At 48.3% G+C, this 21,823-nt stretch overlaps 1 protein-coding gene across 2 annotated transcripts; it reads left to right on the top strand.

Annotated features, from left to right (window-relative positions):
• Window positions 1-3,869: 3,869 nt before the first annotated feature.
• ptchd1 (patched domain containing 1) lies at window positions 3,870-19,939 on the top strand. 2 transcript variants are annotated; one of them, XM_049009998.1, is made up of 4 exons: window positions 3,870-4,704; window positions 5,122-5,576; window positions 8,600-9,266; window positions 14,043-19,939. In XM_049009998.1, exons 2-4 carry the CDS (start codon window positions 5,151-5,153, stop codon window positions 15,689-15,691), a joined length of 2,742 nt encoding a protein of 913 aa, XP_048865955.1. In that variant the 5' UTR covers window positions 3,870-4,704; window positions 5,122-5,150; the 3' UTR covers window positions 15,692-19,939. The 2 variants fall into 2 exon arrangements, with proteins under 2 accessions (XP_048865955.1, XP_048865954.1); XM_049009997.1 differs by having other exon boundaries at window positions 3,870-5,576.
• The last annotated feature ends 1,884 nt before the right edge of the window (window positions 19,940-21,823 follow it).

Below are 21,823 nucleotides of genomic sequence, written 5' to 3'. Positions count from 1 at the left end.
GTTTGTCTGGTAGGAGAGACGGAGGATGCTACAGGCATGCTGCTCAGCAACTGCAGTAAATGGTTGCATCCTCTCGTAATAGGTTGTGATTTGTGGTTTTTAATTGCCTTATCATTTTCAGTAAAGCAGATTTTGCGGTCAGGCCCAAACAGACGTAAGAATGTTGGCTATGCTGACTGAATCTGCTGCCAGCAGAGGATTATCATGTTCTAGGCTATAGGGAGGTGGGTATTGATTACAGGGGCTTTCAGAAAATTAAAATATGTTATTATAAACACCAGCCATTATACCTTCAGGGATTTCCTGAAAACATTATTCAACATAACATGTAACCTTTTAAAGAGGTTACTGATATTGTACTGTATTATCAAATAACTCATTGCTACTAACACAGACTTTCCCTTCAGCCTTGAATTGAAAATATGCTATAAGGCACTGTAACCTGTTGTTCTACAAACAAATCGCAGAAGGATGCACTATTCAGGTCTTTAAATACAGGATTATTTGTAATTGTTTTGCATTGTATTTCAATCAGCAGCCCCTAACTTTACAAAAGTGTTCCAACAAACATCCATGTCTGGTAAGTTGTTTAATCGGAACCAGAACGCACTGTTGTATTTTCACCAGATGCGTCTGGTGAGGAAGTGAGGAAATGTTGTGCTTATTCTGCAGCGGCTGGGAGGCTGGGCTTTGTGCTTTACCTGTATATACGCATAAGAACACTCTGTATGTACCTAGTGATTTCATAACATTCAAAAAAGGGCAAAAACATGTTTCTTAGATGAACAAGCTGTAACTTTTTAAGAGGAATGTGAGCTGAATGCTTTGAATCAGTGTGTTCTGTATTCACTCTGAAAGACTAGAGCAGATCCTGAGCTCCACACAATAATTAGTGAAAATTGCAATCACCCTTAACTGGCACCATTTCTGACAACAATGAATACTGCATTTTCTGCTGTAAAACGCATAGAAAGAGACCTTTGATATCAAATTAAATTAGCAAAAATGCCAAAGGCCATCTGAATTTCATTCTTGCAGCTTAATAATTCTGTATGATTATTATTTATACCAGCTCACCCTATCTGTGGAGTTTAAAGGTGCAATACAATGAAAATCTGACTTTATCTCAGCACAGTTGAATATGGAGAGTTTCCTGGTCCACAGAACTGACATGCTGTGAATCTCAGACACTGCTGTTCCTTCTTTCAAATGTAAAAACACGATGGTAAACCAGGCTAACTCAAAAATCCTAGACTGGTACAGAACGGCATCAACAACACCCCCAAACTTAACATACCCCAACCCTCTTTAAAGCCCAATGACCTGGCACAACCTGCAACACATATTTTCTCTCTCGAGGGGCATGAGTGCATGAGTTTCCGAAAGCATTACTGTATTTATTACTAGCGGGCAACACTTTACTTTGAGGGGACACAAATAATGTAGTAATATGCTTTTACTTATGTATTAATTAACCACAAAATCTTAGTTACATTCTGATTTCATGTTCGTTCATCATTAATGAGTCACTGCACATCTTTCATCTCAGGCAGTTACTATATTTGTTACTATATCCGTCAATTCTGTAATTTTTCGTGAACCACTGAAGGAACAAGTAATGAATAAGTGAAATTCTGATCTCATGTTTGTTCATCATTAATGAATCGTGACGCATATTTTACTTGAAGTGACTATATTTGTACATCATTGGTACTGTCATGCCCGGCTCGTCCGCTCCTCCTGTGTGCCACGCCCCCTGATTACCCACGTGTTTTCTCCCGATTGTACCCAGCTGTATCTAGTTCATTTGCTCAGTCCTGTGTATTTCAGTCCGTGTCTTACCTGAGTCCTTCGTCCATCATTGATGTTACCTGGTGTACGTCTACGAGCGATGTTTCCTGTGTCCGGTCCGTCCAATAAATCCCCGTTTACCCTTCTTTTGCCTGCTCGCCTGTTACCTGCTCGCTCGCCTGCCAGCGCACTCGCCCGCTTCCCGGACGAGCGTGACAGGTACTCCATTAATAATTGAATTGCTACTAAGTTTTTGTGTTACCAGTAAGTGCATTCAGGTGTAGGATTCCCAAACGCTCCTGTTAGGTTCCAACTATGTACGTTACTAAGGTTGTTAGCAGCTATGTTTTTGGGAAACGTACCCTGGGTTGCTGGGGAGCAGTAAACAAATTCAAATTCAAACTTTATTTGTCACATGCATCATCAGCATTACAATGTCTGTGATACTTACCTGGACAAGAGGCTTCTGTGCTACCCGTAGCCTACTTCTGGTTAGCTAAACAAATATCTAATTGATACTGGGGAAAAAAGTGAAAGCTGACGTACAAATTCATTACAAACACTTTTAAAAGCCGCTCACCCTGCTGATTGGAGTTCATGATAAAAAAATGCATGACAACGCTAGCATCGTAAAATAATTTGTTGTCAGAGAGGCAAAATAATTACAATGTTCTTGTTACAATGCTAAAAACTTTTGTGACGGTACACAGAGAAGGATTGACAATCCATAGAGAGGCTTTCAGATGCTGAGGGAACTTTATTTTAAACTGAACCAAAAAAACACCACAAACAAAAGGGAACCACAAGGGGTCAAAACAAAGGCAGGTAGAACGTAAAGAGTAAGCAAGGGCTAGAACTGACGCTTAGGGAGACACCAGGGAAACAGTGACAAACGCAGGTAACATCTACATACCACAGGCAGGGACAAATGAACAATGATTGACAGAGGAACAGGGCAAGGGGGGCAGGTGTGGGCCACTGACAATCAATAAGCACTAAGGACTCAAACAATAAGGAGTAGGGGCTATTCTGGTAATATAATGAATATTGGACATAATTGCAAACCAACAGGAAAAATTAACAACAGATACTAAATATAAGAACCAGTACTGAAACCAAACACAAGAATGATAATTACCATGGAGTCAACAAGCAACCAAAAGTCTAAGAGATGAAGCTCCTAGCCAGCCCTGCACCCATGGTGGTAGGAGGCATGGATTTCCAGCCACATGATCAGCCCTGGAGCCGTAGCCAGGATTTCTTAAACGTGTTACCCCTTCCTAGCTGTGCCCCATGATGGATCATTTTTGTTGGAGTTGCAGATAAAATACTGAGCACTTGTCCTTGGTGTCCTCAGTGGTAGGTATAGGCATGCTCAGTCTGCAGTGGACTGGGGAACAGGGCAAAACACTACAGATAGTGAAAGGTGCTAAATACAGAGAGAAGAACAGGATGGCCAGCGACACCAGCTGGCCGAACAGAGAGACATGCTAAAAACATGCTTTCTATGGCACTTTCAAATGCCCCTGTATCATGCCCATTTCCTCAGGGTACCTGACTTCCTCCCATAGTCATAGAACATACCACCAGGCCAATGGCGTTAAGCTCACTAGGCATCCAATAGTCATCTAGCAAACCTGTTAATGATTAGGTGCTGCAGATCCTTAAGTTACAATTATGGATCAACCACAAAAAGCAAATGTATCAAAGGGAGCCACATAGTGTGTGTGTACACATAACTGATTCGAGTAGCCTATAACATTCGGCACCACTGCTAATTCAGACACTTTTTCTTTTGAAGACAATCAGTGATACTTTATTTCTAACATGCAGCTTGAGTGTTTGGCAGAGGCACCGCCTTAGTAATGAATAGGTCAGTACATCTCGGACTTCAGTTCAATGTTCCTGTTTTATCAGAGCCCTGGCGTCTATTACTATAATTACTTAAAGGTTTTAATGTGCTTCCCTTACAGTACAAATAGTACAGCGATGAAGCGTTACCTCTCCCCCTCCCTTGTCTCTGAATCCACCGGCGTTAATCGTCCAATCAGAAAATTTCTTATGCAGTCTTACCATCCCAGGCAGCAGGATGTGTGCAATGGGGCGCGTGCGGGGGGCAGAGAGGGGGAGACCGTCCGCCTTCCGCTCGCATCCCTTTCTTTTCGTACAGGCTGCGCAAGGCCGGTGAGAGACGGCATATCAGCTGCAATCGCGCTTGGGGGAAGTGATTTGTCGCACATTTACGGGAGGATAAAGTCGCGTATTAATGCTGAGACCCGGGAGAGTTCAATGTAGTTTTCAGTTTACAACAGAATCATTACATTTTTCTTGACATTAAGCGGAAGGCTGGGATATCCCGACGACGCATCCCCAGGATCGCCATGTGGTAAGGGTGCCAGGCGGACGACGTAGACCTTGTCGCCGGCTTCCACAAACACGCCGCGCCTACATTCATACAAGTGGAGGCGATGCACCTGTACGGAGCCGGCTTGCACTTTTCATCGCCCGGAGCTACCGGTTTCAACGCTGCGCTGCTGCATACGCTGAATTTACGACTGATTAAAGCGCGCTGCTGGATCGCACATTTTATCAGGGATCTTGTAATGGGCGTATGATACTCGGAATATAGGGCAAATGAAATACACAAAGTTGTTTTTATGTATCGATCAGCTTGAAACAAGGATAGGCGTATTAAAAGATGTCCGCAACAGTAATGCAACAGCAACGGCAGACGGAGCTTTGACAAAACATCGAACCTCCTCCCTTTTCGGTGAATTTTCAATTGATTTATTCACCCGAAACCTATCTACCCAAGAGATAATAAGAAGATACAGCATTAACAGATTAAACGAAGCTTGTCAGTGTGTCGATGAAGAACCGCGGGGATGACATAGCCAGCAAATCTGCAGCGACGTTAGTGGTATTGTTTTTATCTTGCGAACTTGTGGGGGAGTAGTATTGCGGTGTCATGGTACATAATATGTTGGTCTTACAATATCCTAGTATGTTGGTCATTTCGTGATATTAGCTACATGTTTGGGCTGTTGCATCTGAAACGTGGACACGGTGCGGTATTTATTATTCTAAACGACAATGGTTTTCCTTGATAAATATACAGTATCGGGGTAACAGATTATACTGTGTGGGTTTTAGAAATCTAATGAATACAGATGTGTTAAGTTCCGCCCTTCAACGTTATGCATCGAATATAGTCTGAAATTAATATTTGAGAAGTCATCATGCCAAAAGTGGTACAAAAGTGGTGCCACCGGGCCGCATAAAGTTGCGCCGATCGCTGTCACACTGCGCGTGCATGGTTTCCCCGTGTAGCCGGCGGCTGCCTGTGCTCGAAGCCCCCGATGGTGCTGACCCAGCGCTGGGAGAGGCTCGCAACCCGCAGTGTGTTCCTCGACCCGCCGTCGCGACTGCGCTCCAGGATGCTGCGGCAGCTCCTCCACGAAGGACTCAGGACGTCTTTCTACAGGCTCGGACACTTTATTGCCAACCACCCGGTCTTCTTCGCCTCGGCGCCCGTGCTCATCTCCATCCTGCTCGGCGCCAGCTTCAGTCGCTACCGCATCGAGGAGAACGTGGAGCACCTGTTGGCTCCCAAGCACAGTTTGGCCAAGATAGAGGGAAACTTGGTGGACAGCCTGTTTCCCGTCAACAGATCGAAGCACACTCTGTACTCGGACCTGCAGACACCGGGGAGATACGGCCGCGTGATTGTCACCTCCGGGCGTGGAAGCGTCTTGGACCAACACCATGTTGATCTTATTCTGAACGTGAGTAGTAAATATGCTGAGTATAGCAGCCCTGGGGTGTGAGGGACGAGTGCTCGAGGGTGGGTAATACGCCAGAGAGCGACCTGTGGATGTGGAAAATGCCTCGGTAATTTAAAAACCACTTATCTGGCCATACAGGTGTCATAATTAATTATTGCCACCAAAGTCACTTAGGGGATCGGATAAGCAACATTTTCGTAAGCATTTGATTTGTCGCGGTTTTCACCCAGCCGCTTTATTAAATGTATGGCCATGGCTCAACGAACGACTAATGCATGTAAGGCTCTGGTTTAGTCATAAAACCAATGTTAATCACTCAGCTATCTGTCTTCCAACAGTCATTCTAATGCGGGTTCATGGGTAAAGTTAATCAGCAGGAGAGGAAATTAAACGGTATAGAGCAAGAGTGGCGAACCCGATCGGGGAGCCGCTGTGGGTACGGGGTTTTAGGATGACCTCTCCATCAGACAGTAACAGTGGGCCCCCGGGACTGGCGTGCAGAGCCACTGCTTTATTATTGGCTGATTGAGAGATCATCCCAAAAACCCGCACCCACACCGGCTGCCTATGGATCAGGTTCGCCGGCCCCGGTATAGAGACTGGAGACACGTGTTTAAGCGTACATGCTGTACGTCCCGGCATCTCACCCCCGATTAAAGGTGCAGAAGCAACTTAGACAGGTTAAGTTTAAAGTTAAAATACCTGTTAGCACATAAATAACAAAAGCATCGCATAGACTCCAAAGTATTCTCAGTCCTATCGCGTCCCTTATGGAAAAGATACCGTGAAAATCCCCGAAGCGGGTTATTATTGACACGCATGCCTGATCTTTGCATGCTATGCGTTCAAAATTAGTTATTTTGCACCTGTATTGAAAGGAGGTCGGTTTTCCCTCATAATTTATGGGAATTTTTCTTTGTATTTCATTTGAAGGTCACCCTCATCTGTTATGATTTTATTTATACTAGCCTGCATTAACTTAAAGAACAGTGATGCCCTTTTAAAAGCCAAGTGGTCAGTATGGTGTGAGAGCAGAGCCCTGCATTCGTGTTAGATGGGCTTTTCCAGGAGTGATGGCTGTATGGCTCATCATGCTGCAGGCTGGTTTTGCCGTCAGTGCTGGTGAAGTGTTTGTCTTCCCCCTGCCTCATGTTTTTAAAAAAATTAAATGCAGTCTCTGCTTCTCCACTCAGTGTACAGCATGGCCTACTTCACACACCAGCTCCCCCTCCTTTGCTTAGATTCGTTTCTCTGATTGAAAAGCTTTATAACCCCTACACTTGGTGGTGTCCTTTCAACATTGGGGCATGGGGAGCGCATCTTATTCTCTACAATGGGAGTACAAAGTGTCATGTCATAAGATGAAAAAAAGCAACGTGACACACCCCAAATCTTACAGGCCCACACCATTAGCATGATTAAGAGGAGAACCCAGAGAAATGTCACCTGGAGGCACTGTATGTGTCTCCCGATTTTACTCTGTGTCTGCAGTGAAAGTAAACCGGCTGAGGCTGTGACTATGTGTTTTTGCTGCATCAAGCCACGCCCAGAATCCTCATCCAGTGACACTTCTCACTGCGCTATAAGCGCTACTTACTCTATCTGCATCTATAGTTACTTCCTGTTGTGCATCGTGGCCACGCCCCTACAGAATCCTCATCCAGTGACACTTCTTACTGTACTATAAACACTACTTACTCCATCTGCATCTAGTTACATTCTGTTGTGCACCATAACCATGCCTCACACAGAATTCTCATCCAGTGACACTTCTCACTGCGCTATAAATACTACTTACTCCATCTGCATCTAGTTACATTCTGTTGTGCACCATGACCATGCCTAACACAGAATCCTCATCCAGTGACACTTCTCACTGCGCTATAAACATTACTTATTACATCTGCATCTAGTTACGTCCTGCTGTGCATTGTGGCCACGCCTCACACAGAATCCTCATCCAGTGATGTTTCTCACTGCGCTATGAACAACACCTGTTACTCAGTCTGAATCCAGCTATATCCTGTCGTGCTCTACAGCTTTGGTTAATGACCATCAACTATCAGCCATCAGTGGTAAAACCACATCATTTACCCGTTCAGCATCCAGCCACACCTGTCTATGTTACACACAGCAGATTTGAGCTCTTCCTCAGCCTGCACAGAGCCACTCCCCTCTTTCACCCTGCATCAGAATGCAGGCCTCCTCCTGGCGCATCAGTACTAGTGAACATTCAGCCACTGCATCATAAAGCACCACTGCTCACTATGCATCTAAAGAGCCCTCAGACCTGTGGTGCACTAAAAAACCGGCCATAGTCTCACTGTGTCAAAAAATAACACCTCAAACATGACATCATGTTCATTCCCACTGGATTAAATCTCATTCACTGTGTTTACTATTCACTGTGTTGTGTTGCTATATCCATAAATCACAACCTGATTCCCAGCACCGAACACTGAATTTTGTACTGCATCTTTTTGCATCTGAAAGCAATTTCGCTGTAGTTTTGTACTTTAAATTAAAACTACACAGACTTTTCCGGAAAAACACCAGGCTAATCACTCTGTACACTGACTCATTTGCAGCACTGTCTAGCTCCCACCTGCTTGGTCTAGCCCAGCTTCACACCACAGTAAGACTAAAAGTTGGGATTTTCTGCGGTGTGACGTGATTTAATTAAAAGGTCCACGAATACGGCAGAGGCAAACTCAGAATGTGGCTGCAGAGGCACCCTGGACAAGCACCAGCGAGTGAGCGAGAGCGCACCTCTGTGAGCTTGGAGCTGGAGTCAGAATGACCTCATGCTATAAACAGTGGTTTGAAAATAAGCTTTCTGCTGCAGTGGGGGCAGGGAGGTGACAGGGAATCTAACTACTCATCACCTACGGCAGCGGCTGGGGGGTGGGGGGGGGGCAGAGATTCAACAGGAACTACAGCTATGAGAAACTCACTCTGATGGTACCACTAACCTGACGCTGGTCTTCTCCTGCCCTCCATGGATCCTTTCTTGTCTGTTGCAGCTCCACAGCGCCATCACCCGAATCCAGGTGGACATGCTGGGCTTCAACTACACCTTTGCACACCTGTGCCTGCTGGATGACAGCAATAGCTGCATCGTGGACGACATCCTGCGTGTGCTGGAGGAGCTGCGGGTGTGGCGGGCATCCAACCGGACAGCGCCGGCCCTGCGCTACCCCATCACTCGGCTGCGCGACGGCCGCGAGGCCTACATCGGCCACCAGCTGGGCGGGGTGCAGAGGGTCGGTCGCGACGGGGCTGCAGTGCGCTCCGCCCGCGCCCTGCAGCTCACATACTACCTGCAGGCGGCTGGGCCGCTCAACGAGGCGGTGGCATCGCGCTGGGAGAGCCAGTTCTGCCGCATGCTGGAGCACTTCCGGGAGGCGCACCCGGAGCTGGGCCTGCTGCCCTTCACCTCCTCCTCGCTGCAGCGCGACTTCCAGCGAAGCAGCCATGTGGCTGGGCGCCCCCTGCTGGGTGGCCTAGCACTGTGCGCGCTGCTCGCACTGCTGTGCTGCTCCATGCGAGACTGTGTGCGCTCCAAGCCCTGGCTGGGCCTCCTCGCCTTGGTCACCGTGGGTCTGGCCACCCTCACTTCGGCCGGCATCGTCAATCTCACCGGGGGCAAATACAACTCCACCTTCCTGGGCATCCCGTTCATCCTGCTGGGTGAGTCTGGACTCTCTAACTTGTAGTAGCATCATTTCCTCATTATCCTCTTGATTCTGCTCCATGAAATGTGATATTTTCACTATAGTAGGGATGTACAGTTGCTTCTCGCGTTACAGTGGTTTTACTCACGACATTTTGACTTTAAAGTGGTGTGATAGCCATGCACACTCCTGGGGTAGCAATACACCGTATGATACTTGGTAATGGTGCCAAGTGATACCAGCATCCACCAGCCACACTTCCAGCCTCTTTAGCCATTGCTATCATAAACATCTCATACACCATTTAACATCGCATCCTTCTTTTGTGTTTAAACTTGTATTCATTTATTTACTTTTCAGTTACCGTTATTTCCTTAGTTACCATAATTATTTATTATTCATATACCAGTCGTTATTTATCACATCATATCCATATTTGACGATATGCACTGTGATGGGTTCATCAAAACATAGCTCCAACGTATGTCATGGAGCACCTGTATACCAGATATCTTCTGAAAAATCATTCCTGGGTTTTTGCTTGCATGTTCTAATTCCAGTCGATTGTTATTAGTTAGGAATGAGGATCAGGTTGGTGTAGTGATACATGACACTGGCACTCCGGTGTCTCCTTAATGCTGCATAAATGGATGCATCCACCCTCCCCCAATCACATCCACCTTCCCCCAATCACATCCACCTTCCCCCAATCACATCCACCCTCCCCGAATCACATCCACCCTCCCCGAATCACATCCACCTTTCCCCAATCACATCCACCCTCCCCCAATCACATCCACCCTCCCCCAATCACATCCACCCTCCCCCAATCACATCCACCCTGCTAGAGAAACATCCACTTTGACATGTTCTCTAATTCACCCAGGCAGCCACTTTCACTCCTCTCCCATCAGTCTTGTATCTCTTGTGTCTGAGTTAATGGCCACCAGCTATAGCTGCAGACATCAGTGATGACATTGATTTCCTCTAAAAACAGGGAGCTGGTGCTCCACCATTGCAGACGCCACAAACTGAAGCCAGACGGACCTGCACACAAAAACCAAGTGTTTGTAGGCATTTCCAGTTTAGCTCATTTTTATCGCAAAACCAAACTAAGACTCAACAAATGGTGAAAACCAAAAGCCCAGGAAAGCACTGGCATCATGAAGACAGAAAGAGGGCAGCACCTACACACAGCACACACATCCAAGGCGGCTATTACACCCCCTCACAGGGGAATGCCGGGCACGATAAGACAGGCAATCACACCGTGGACAAGACTGACAGAGAAAGGGAGACACAGGAGCACAGCAGGAGGGAGAGACATGAAGGAAAGCAGAGGGAGAGTAGGAGATGAGTAACAGCAGGAGGGAAACTGCAGAGACTGAGCAGGAAAGAGAAGGACCGGAGAGGAAGAGCAGCTTGTATCACTGTGCACCACACGGAACGTCCAGCCTGCTCTCCAGCTCTCTTAGTCCTGTCATCGCTCCCTCGGTCTCCTTAATAATCACCTTCACCTCTGTGACAGCTCCTATAAGGGTGTGCTCACACTGGGCCCTGCTGCCCTGTACTGGGCCGTAGCACAATTGTCCCTCCCCCCCACATCCGTGCTAGTTTTCCAGCAACCTACCCGATCTGCACAGCCTACCCAATCCGTTCCTTCCGGATCCACTTCATGTATAGTGTACATGTGCGCATGCATGTACCAGTAGTATCATTGGCGTCACGTTTGGGTTCTGTGTTCGGGGACAGTTAACGATTATACTAGATGCGTGTCATGTCTGAGTCCAACTGAACTGTGCTCAGGTCCAGCCTCTTCAAGTGGGTCCGCGCATGTATGGAGCAATCACACTAGTCAAAAAACCTAGACTTTTGGGGTCAAACGTGCTCTGGCATGGTACAGATTGCCTAGTGCGAGTACACCCTAAATGTGAGTAGAGCTACACTTTGAGCAGAGACCTGTACTCCTACTGAGTATAGAGCTATACTCCAACTGAGTATAGAGCTACACTCCAACAGCATACAGAGCTACACTCCAGTTGCATCAGCCTCCCCCGCAGTGGTGGGCCAAGTAGGAATGCTGTCCTACAACTCTTGTCCAAACTCTCGCCATCTCCCATGGTGAAAGAGCACAGTGGTAATTATGGTGTGGCCCCTCCCCCCATGAGACAATGCTCATGCAGCCGGCCCCGAGATGAAAGCGCCGCTCTGTAATTAGGGCCTTTATCGGCTCCGCCCGCACCGTCAGGCCTCCCTGCATGGCTGAATTCCATTACTGAGACATCAGCCCGCTAATGGCTGTGCAAGCTGCTGCCCTGCTGCTGATAGGCCATGGAGGGGAGGGGCCGAGGCGCCCGATTGGCCTAATTATTACCCCATTTCCAGAGAGCCACTATGACTCATGCTGTGGGACCCACTGCAGCATATATTCTTGTAGCACCCAATTCACGGCGTCCATCACTGTTCAAGGCCGTTCCATCCGTAGGACCGTCACCTTCCATAGTATCTGTCCATTGTAGCTATTTTTTGCCACGGATCTCGCTTTATTTGCGTCCATGTCTCATGTGGGACGTCTGTGCCGTGGGAACTCGCCCACTTGTGTACCAATGTGAGCACCACACCGCCTCCCTGCACGCCCCCCCCTCCTGGAGAGGGACCTAACGAGGACCACTGCTTTTAAGCACGTGAACCCAGGTCTCTTGGCTTCTTATGGCATAGGCTCAGTGCTCAATCAGTCAACATCAATCAGTGCTCAAGCAGGGGCTCAGCTCTCCAGTGCTTCAGTCTGAACGAGCTACAGCTGACCGAATGGCCGACTCGCACCAGCCCCCTGGGGCTTCCTGCTCGCGCTGGACATGGGATCAGAGGTCCCTGCAGGAGCAGATGAAGTGTCACGGCCTGCTAGGTTTTCACCTGCGTGGGTGGAGAGCGAGCCCGGCCATGCTGCGGCTCCCCACGCCCCAGCTGGCCCAACACCCAGGATCAGAGCTCTGATCCACACACAGCGATATTGGCAGCAAGCCCACAGTCCCATGTTCATTTTGGACAGTGAGCCAAGCCCATATCACACACTAAACACAGTGTTCGTTAGGAAAAGCAAAGCACCTTGGGGTGTGTCCAGAAGTGAGTGCGCCCCCTGCTGGTGGACGGACTTTCTGCAATGAACCACAGCTCCGTTGAGATGGCCAAAGACATGAAGCAGTAATAATGAAATACCCACCTAGCCCAGGTTATTTTCAGCCACCCAAACTCCTGCATGAGCTCTGCCCGCTTGTTCTCCACCAGCCACTCCATGTTCTCCGCTCTGGTCACCCCCCATCTCCCTTGTTGACATCCTCTACATGTTGCTTCCTCCCCCCTCCCACTCTGAGGAACTCTCCTTAGCAGGCAGCCTAAAGTGGGCCACTGGGTCAAACCTGGAACTCGTTCTATTAATATTGGAAATTTTCCCAGTAAACCGAGAAACACACACACACTCATATATCAGCACCTGTATTACTCACGGCAGACTCACTCTTATGAGAGCTGAAAGATGACGCTATTTGGTGGCTTGTTGGCGGACGCGGCGATATAAAAGGGGAAATGCAATCTACTTTCACCTCCTCACAATACCTTTAGCTCCGAAGATGGCAGTGACCCAGTTGAGCCGCCTGCAGTGTGCTAGTGGCCTCTTAGCCCCTGTCAGTGAGTGCAGTGTGAGGGAGAGGAAGGCCACTGTCAGGCCCAGAAGCTCCATCTTAGATAAGTGGATAATGTGCCTGACTAGAACATGCAGTTAAGAGATAATTCATGGGATCCCTTATCCTGGTCAACCGTGGGAGACCAACCGTCCCCCGCGGCAGAGCAGGACACATGTGTACACAGCATCAAAATGACAGATGCTGACTGCACGCGTAACTCTGCATGTACACTCATGTTCCTGCCTGTCTGCAAGCTCAGCAGGCCTGCCCCACTCTCTGTCTAGGCAAAGAGCTTGCCTGCTGTTCCTTGTTCCATAATTTATGCTGTGCTCCCGAAGAGGGTGGCCACGGAGACGAATGTCGCCCGGCAGCCCCTTCCATCACTCTGGCTGACAGGCCAACGCTCTGGCCTTTGTCCTCCTGTCCCATTTACTATTTTGCCTCATCGATGATTCGATGTTTCTGCTACAAATTTCACGGTACAAGCAGAGGTAGCCACTGGTGTATGAATGGTACCAGCCAGGGGATTTGCTGGTGCAGGGAGTATGCCTGGCGTTTTCGGGGCAGAATCCTCATTGTCCAGGGGGCTCTGCCTCCGCGGTTCGTTCCCCCCCTCCCCCGCGATGGACCCGTAAGTGCTCCGCCTGAGGCCTGAGAGAGTCACTCAGTGGAAGGCCCAGTGGGAGGTGCTCCTTCTCTCACACTCTCTGCCCGTCTTTCTCATCTTGAGAGGACGTGCTCATCTCACTCACTCTACTTCTCTCACCTCTTCATACGACAGTAACGCTCAGACCTGCTGTGGACCCCAATGATTCACACACCCTGTGAGTCGGTGGGGAGACTCTGCTGAGTCATGACTCCCTCTGAGAATCCCGCCAGTAAAGCCTTGCACACTGTGGCAAGCACGCCAGCCCCCCCCCTGCATAAACACAGTGTATGGTACTAAAGGAAATAATGCACACTTACACACACATACACACACACTAAACACACGAGGGACATTTCCCCTGGCGTTTGCATAGGATCAAAAACCAAATTAGGCCAAAAACAGGCCAGTCCTGCAAGCCTAGTCTTCCAGCTAGCAGTCAGCTTCTGCTCCTCTTCCCCTCCAGGTCACGGCTTGCTGGGCACCTTCGAAATGCTGTCATCGTGGCGCCGCACGAGGGAGGACCAGCACGTGAAGGAGCGCGCGGCGGCCGTCTTCTCAGACTCCATGCTGCCCTTCAGTGCCAGCACCGCCATGTACCTGGTGACGTTCGGCATCGGGGCCAGCCCCTTCACCAACATCGAGGCGGTGCGCCTCTTCTGCAGGAACACCTGCGTGGCCATCGTGTTCAGCTACCTCTATGTCCTCACCTTTTACGGCGCCAACCTTGTCTTTGCTGGCTACCTGGAAAACAACTACCAGCACAGCCTCTTCTGCCGGAAAGTGCCCCGGCCAGAGGTGCTGCAGCAGAGGCCCAGCTGGTACCGCTGTCTCATGCACACGCAATACAATGAGGAGGCCACTGAACCGAGCGACCTCCGTGCCTACGAGCGCCATCTGCTGGTGTCCTTCGTGAAGCACTACTACTGCGACTGGATCACCAACACATATGTGAAGCCCTTTGTGGTCCTCTTCTACCTGGTCTACGTCTCCTTTGCTCTCATGGGTTACCTCCAGGTTAGCGAGGGCTCTGACCTCAGCAACATGGTTGCTACAGAGACTAGCACCATTGCCTACACGCGGGCTCAGCAGAGGTTCTTCAGCAGCTACAGCCCGGTCATTGGTTTCTACATCTACGAGTCCATCGAGTACTGGAATGCCAGCGTGCAGGAGGACCTCCTGGAGTACACCAAGGGCTTCGAGAGGATCTCCTGGTTTGAGAGCTACCTGGGCTACCTGCGTAGCCTCAACCTGAGCTCCACGCTGCCCCGGCACAACTTCACTGAGCTGCTGCGGCATGGCTTCCTCAAGCAGCCGCAGTTCCTGCACTTCTCCGACGACATCATCTTCGCCCGCCGCAGCGACGGCGATGCCGACGTAGCCGCCTCGCGTATGTTCCTCGTCGCCAAGACCACCGAGAACAAGAGGGAGGAGATGTCGGTCTTGCTGGACACGCTCCGCCGGCTCTCGCATACTTCACGCGTGAAGTTCATCATCTTCAACCCCTCCTTTGTCTATATGGACCGCTATGCTGCCTCCGTGTGCGCGCCACTTAACAACGCCTGCATTGCCGCCCTCTTCCTGCTCTTCTTCTCCGCCTTCCTGGCAGCCGACCCGCTGGTAAATGTGTGGCTCACAGTCACTGTGGCATCGGTGGCCTTCGGGGCGGTTGGCTTCATGACTCTGTGGCGGGTGGAGCTGGACTGCGTCTCCGTCCTCTGCCTGATCCACGGTGTGAACCATGCCATTGACGCCGGCAGCCCCCTGGTCTCTACGTTCGCCTTGGGCCGGGACTACACACGCACACGCTGGGTGCAGCAGGCGCTTGAGCGGCACGGGGTGCCCCTGCTGCAGACCTACCTGTGCTATGGCGCCGCCCTGCTGCCCCTGGCCGCCGTGCCGTCCAATCTGACCCGCACACTCTTCCGGTGCCTCTTCCTCACAGCACTCATCACTCTTTTCCACTGTTTGGCCATCCTGCCTGTGGTTCTAACCTTCCTGCCGCCATCCAAGAAGAAACGGAAGGGCAAGAAGGCCTCCGAGAACAGGGAGGAGATCGAGTGTGTGGAGATGGCAGATAGTACTCGCGTGGTTGATCAAATTACCACTGTTTAACTGGCAGAAGCAGAAGAGCCCAGGATGGGCCAGGGCACACAGTATGGGAGGAGATGATGACAGCATCTGGCAGGGCTGGATGGCAGAGCTTCATACATGGAGATTAGTGTGAGCGGAGCCAGCGACCAAAGTGGGTGTGGCCTGATATGAGGGTGGGTGAGTCCCAGACTCAAGTCTGCAGTGGTCCAGTGCAGTGTCCACAGCATTAGCTGTGGTGTAAAGGTTTGTAAGTCACTCCTGAATATGGTTTGGACAGCATTCAGAAATTCATAGCTTAGCGTGAATTAGAAGTATTCATTCACACGTTTCACCATCTGTGATTTGAACAGTAATAGGTGCAGCATATGGTCCTGTCTCTGTCAAGTGTACTGGGTGAAGGACAAACACGGATGCACTGCTCCCATGTTCGTGATGGTTGTATGTCTTTACTGGACTGTAGATCTCGTTGTCATAGTGACCTGTTACTTGAGGCATTTCTGTCGAGGTTGGCTGAGCTGTCATGATGAAATGCTGTTCTAGGCCTAACTGTGAAAGTGAGTGTCTTGCTCCCTGTGGTGAATTTCTCATGTAAGGCCTGTGTCAGAGTGTCATGTCTGGTTGAATTTTACAGTGGTGAAATTCAGTCCAGGGAACGCAATGACTGGCCCAGTTGAAATAGAAGAATAGGCAGAGTTTAGGCAGAGACATCAGCTGGGTACTGGTTTGGTGGATGAATGTCAGAGCAGCTGTAAGGATCACAGGGTGTGACTCGGTGTTAGAGCAGAACCGCAGACTGACATGGTTACGGTTAGGGCCACTCTTATAGCCTTGGGTGGTTTGTGTAGCTGGAGTGTGTATCTATACATTAAAGTTGAATTTACATGAAGGAAATTTAATTTAAAATTGATTTGAATAACTCCACGTTAAAGTGTTCAGTGCCGATGACTTATGCAGCACAACTAAATATAATTATGATGTGGACTAGCTGAAGTATAAAATAAATGTGATTTACTTTATAAATTCTGTTCATGTAAACTGAAATAATATGAAAACCACCCCAGCAACCCTCCAAAATGACAAATTGTGTCGACTGCAGTTTTTTTTAGGAAGCGCATAATTCTAAATGATTTTTATTTATTAGGTAGTCTAACGTTAATATATACAGATCGAACCATCCTTTGCCAAGTACAGTTACTCACTGCGAGGAGTGTGCATTCTGGTGTATGATTTTTTTTCTACAAATACTGTCAGCACCCATTTGAATGCTGTAGAAAAGCTACCTGAAAATACAGCATCGACCTTGCAGAAAATCAATGCCGCATTGGACAGCGTTGCTGAGCTGCTCGAAAATATATTCTTTGGAAAGAGCTATGCATCCATCCTCACAGGGGGTCTGGAGCTGGTCCCAGGCAGCAAAGTGCATGGGGCTGGGGGACACCCTGGATGGGATGCCAGTCCATCACAGGGTCCAAACATATACTGTCATTCACCGGCATGCAAAGTCCACACACAAATATTATGAAAGCTAGTGAATTTCATTTTATGTTCGACATTGAACACATAACAGAACATGTCCATGCAAAGCTGGTCTGGAGTTCAAAGTTCTATAAGCAGGATGTTTGTCCATCAGTCCATCTTCCATAGTGCCTGTCCAGTTTGACACTGGAGCCAGTCCCAGTCGGCACAGGGAAACGGACCTGGGGCCTCCTTCGCAAGTTGCCCATCCATTACAGGGCCCAAGAGATCACGCTCAGTCACACAGGTGGACAAGGAAGGAAAGGGTCAAACCCACAGCCCTGGAGGGTTTTCCTTCTGCCAAATGTAGTGCTTTTTATAGCATTGGGATGAATGGATATATGGATGAATATAGCCCAGTAATTAGACGTGCTCTCGGCGTAAGAAGGAAAGTAACAGAGCTGCTATCCATTAATCAAATGAGTTTCTAATGCGCTATTTGCTTCACTTGTACGTTGCTTCGGACAAATGCGTCGGCTAAATGATGTAAATTTAATCAATACGTGACTGGCAGCATGCTCCAGGACGGACTGCTGGCAGGCGGCCTGATGGATGACAGCCAGTAGTCTTACGTAGGTGATTACGGTCGCAAACGGTCCACGGAAGTAATTCCGGTCTGAGACACATTACAGTGCTAATGGGAAATATGGGACTAATACTGTTGAAATATTAACCATTGCCAAAGGAAATATTTGTTTTACAGGAATTTAATGGTATTGTCAGCTAATTACTGTGACCATCATATCCTGACTGTTTATTGATCCAGATAATCAAATTCTCTATGTGGAAAAAAATGCTTATGGGATAAACATGTTCTGAGGGCAGACAGAAAAATGATTGGTTCAGAGAGATAACAAATCAGATTGTACAGGGGGTGGGTACAAGCCACTAGAGACATCTGATTGGTTGGTCCCGCCTCCTGTAGTTGTGAGGAACCCCCCTCCACTACAATCTGATTATCTCAGATCATTTTTTGTTCTGCCCTCAGAATATTTTTGTGTAAGTAAAACTTCTATAAGCAAGAAAAAAACCTAAAGGACTCATAATGTAGTGCTCGAAAGGGGAACTTTGAAGTGTCTGTGTGGATGTAACCATTACATTACGTAAATGTTAGTCAGTAGTGTAGATCTGAAGAGAATCCTCACGCCGGCGCGCTATCAGGGTTGAATTTAACGTAGATGTGAGATGTGCTTGCAAACCCATGTGACAGTTCGACGCATCGATTTCGGGCCTATGTTTAAACGTAGGAGCTGCTTGCCCAGTTTTGGGTAATTTCATATTATGCAAAGGAATGCTTATCTAAAATTGATATATGTTCTGCTGCGGCCTTTTTCATTATTCGGTACTAAAATATCAGTTATAGTTTTTTGCTATACTTTATCGCCATTCTGAGTATACTAATGATGAGCTTCTGATATATTTATTAACGACCACATTGAGAATAGCTAGGAGTACTTGGGAATGCAGGAATAAGATTGTCTGGGCCCCTTAGCGGTGGAAGGATATACCAAAAACTGCAGTGGGACGTGGTATAGGTCTTATTACAGAGCATTCAAACAGGACCCAGCACTGGAAGTGCATCACCTGAAAGGCTGCTTGGGGGCACTGGGAGGGCAGGCTGTCATGGTCATAAACACTCAGAAAGCTGTAAAGTGCCCACAGATTGTTTGGGGGTCGGTACAGTATGTGGTGGTATCTGCCTTTGCAGCAGTGCACCAAACTACTATTTATTTATTTGTTTGTTTGTTTGTTTGTTTGCTACATATTCACTTAATATAATAACCCTTTGCAGGCAGAGCTACGTATATGTGAAGGCATATATGGGTATATAGGTAGGTATGTAGCCAGGTGGGTTTCAGTGTAGGAGTATACCACTGTGGGGCCACTGAGACAGGGATATACCACTGCAGAGCAGTCTTGGCCTGTAATACACCACCGCAGAGTGAGAGACCTGGTGCGCCTACGAGGTAAATGCACCATCATACTTCCTGTAGATCACAGCACCCTGTAGATGCGGTCTGGGCTGGAACATAGCATTGTGGAGTACGCCTGGGCTGGGCCTGCCACCGCAGAGGCACTCCCATCTGAAATGCCCCACCTCAGTTTTGTTGGTCTTTGTGAGCTCTCTCAAGGGGTCTCTAGGCTTATGATTTGAGCGGCTGTCTGTGCTTGAAAGCTTCTACCCTTTAAGATCTGTAAAGTACACTTTCTCGATTGCCCTCATTTTATAAATGAGCTCTGCATTTAGCGAGAGAGCTGCAGGCGTCTGATCTCTGTAAACCCTGCCTCTAGTCGCCCTCCGCTCCTTCTGTCGTTACCGTAGTCCCGCGGTTTCCAGCTGCGTCCAGGCGATGCTGTGCGCTGTGAAGCTGTGGATTTGTGGCCGTGTCAGGGGGTCGAAGGGAGGGTGGCCGCTGTGCTATGCTGTGTCTGACATTCCGCAGCGTTATGCAGGTGAAATGAAGGCGTGTGCCTGCTGGGACCCCCACCGTAGTGTCTCTGTACCGGCAGTGAACATGCTGCTCTCTGTTAATCCGACACACACATCTACACACATTCACAGCACTGATCGCTGGATCAGACAAACAAATCCTTTTCCTACACACACACATACACACCTGTGAATTTCTCCCTCTGCTCAGACACATTGATAATTGAAATGTCACTGTTGTTACTTCTGACAAAGACCCTGCCATTTTTTGTAACTGTTTATACAAGTTGAAGATGAATAAAGTAAATCGTGTTAAAACAGTGTCACTGCCTTTGCCAATGCCTGTCGCATTCTTTTCAATAATGCCATTTACCTATGAATGTATGGTATAGTGCATATAGGCATGTTATGTGTTTTGTGTGGGATGTGGCATCCCCTAGTGGCTGGTATGCAGTACTGCAATTGAGAGGTCATGGTTTTGAATAGTTGTTTGTGTAACAAGGAAATTATGCCTTGCACTTCAACCAGGGGAAAACATTTGCAGTTTCACCTGAGAAAGGCCACTCAAAAAAACAGCCTTTGGATAAATACACAATGGGGAGAGGTATGGCAGTGAGGGGGCAGCGGGGAGGGGCCAGCCATGTGATGGCTTTTTAAACAAAGGTTATTCATGCTCCCACACCTTACTGGGGCAGGTAAACTGGCACCTGCACTCCCCTTACACTGCTCATTTGCAGCTTCCTGGTTTCATTGCTGGGGGCGTCAGTGAAGCGGTTTTCTGCTCTGTCCTACAAAGCCAGTTCGCAGCAGGAATTTCCTGGGGGTACTGTGAACTTAGACCAAATGTAGTCAGAACGGCAGCATTTCTGAACCCTCAGGGAAAAGGAATCCAAAATAGGGACAGAGAGAGATGAAGGGGAGAAAATGAAGAGCCATCCAGGCTCAGTTTTGCTTACTTAGTGTATTGTGACCTGTTTGTTATCACCATGGTAACACTGCACTGTACAGATTATAAATCTCCTCACAACTATTGAAATAAGAAGAAAAAAACAAATGCTGGTGTGGAAACCAGGCCCAGTGCGATGCGTCGAGCGACGGCCGGCTGTCTCCATGCCTGTGACACGCTTCTCCCATCTCAGGGCCACATCAACACTGCACTGGGACTGGCTCCAGTGTCAGTCCCTCTGAACGACGCCGTCGTGAAGCTAACCATGGATTTCAAAATAAAAAGCAGCATTTCTCTTCCTGTCTTAATTCTATTGATACAGACTAACTGTACTAAAAACAATCAAACCATTTGAAATCAAAGCAAAACATAGTGATTATCTCTAAGCAAACGTCCCTTTATGTGATTGTGGGTGTTTACCTTTTATTTGTACAGCACAGGCAGCCTCTGTGGAGGACAGGGACAACAACCGCATTAAAGGGTCCCACCCTCATTGACCCCCAGTGACCCCTCTGTAACCTCCCAGCCTCCAAAAGCATCTGAGGGTCCCAATCCTCAGTGGACACCTACCTAACAGGTCGCCCCTTAACACGTGGTCCTTTAACAGTGCAATGTAATGCTCAAAAGTCCCACATGCCTGAGCAAACAGAAACAGTGACAAGTATGTGATGCACGTAGGCGCATATTGATGTAGCTGCTAACATACTACATACAAGCACTGGCCTACAAACTCACGCATACCCTGTGATGCAGATACACATGCTAAGGGCTTATAACAAAACATTTCAAAGCTATTTGTTTATTTATGAGTGTTACACATACGTTAATATCAAACACGTAAACATCTATTCCAATATGGTATTGTGACTCGAAAAACAGGTATTATGAGTCATGATGGCAGTGGAATGTAAGGTGCAGTTCTGGCGGCAGTGCAGAGCCCTGGGGTTAAGGTTAGGGACTGGGGTTATGCTGAGGCACTGCACTGTGTGGATCCTGCATGTCGCACAGTGCCACATCCAAACCCAGACAGTCACATGCAGCTTAGGCCTGAGGTTGGCATGGCAACCAGTCTCTAGAAAGCACCGAGGCACACATCCTGGCCCTTGCTGTCATCTGGCCCAGAGAACCAGGCATTGCCACGGCAACACCTCCGGGTCCTTTGTGTCCTTGAACAGAATTTGATCCATTTTGGGTAGGGAGGGGCAGGGGGGTTCCAATATTGAGAGGATTATCAGCCCCCCCCCCCCCATCCTCATTATTA

This window comes from Brienomyrus brachyistius, chromosome 4 (genome assembly GCF_023856365.1).
Source record: "Brienomyrus brachyistius isolate T26 chromosome 4, BBRACH_0.4, whole genome shotgun sequence".
NCBI lineage: Eukaryota > Metazoa > Chordata > Actinopteri > Osteoglossiformes > Mormyridae > Brienomyrus > Brienomyrus brachyistius.
Note: the sequence above shows the minus strand (reverse complement) of the source record. Positions and strands in the feature narration are given on the sequence as shown.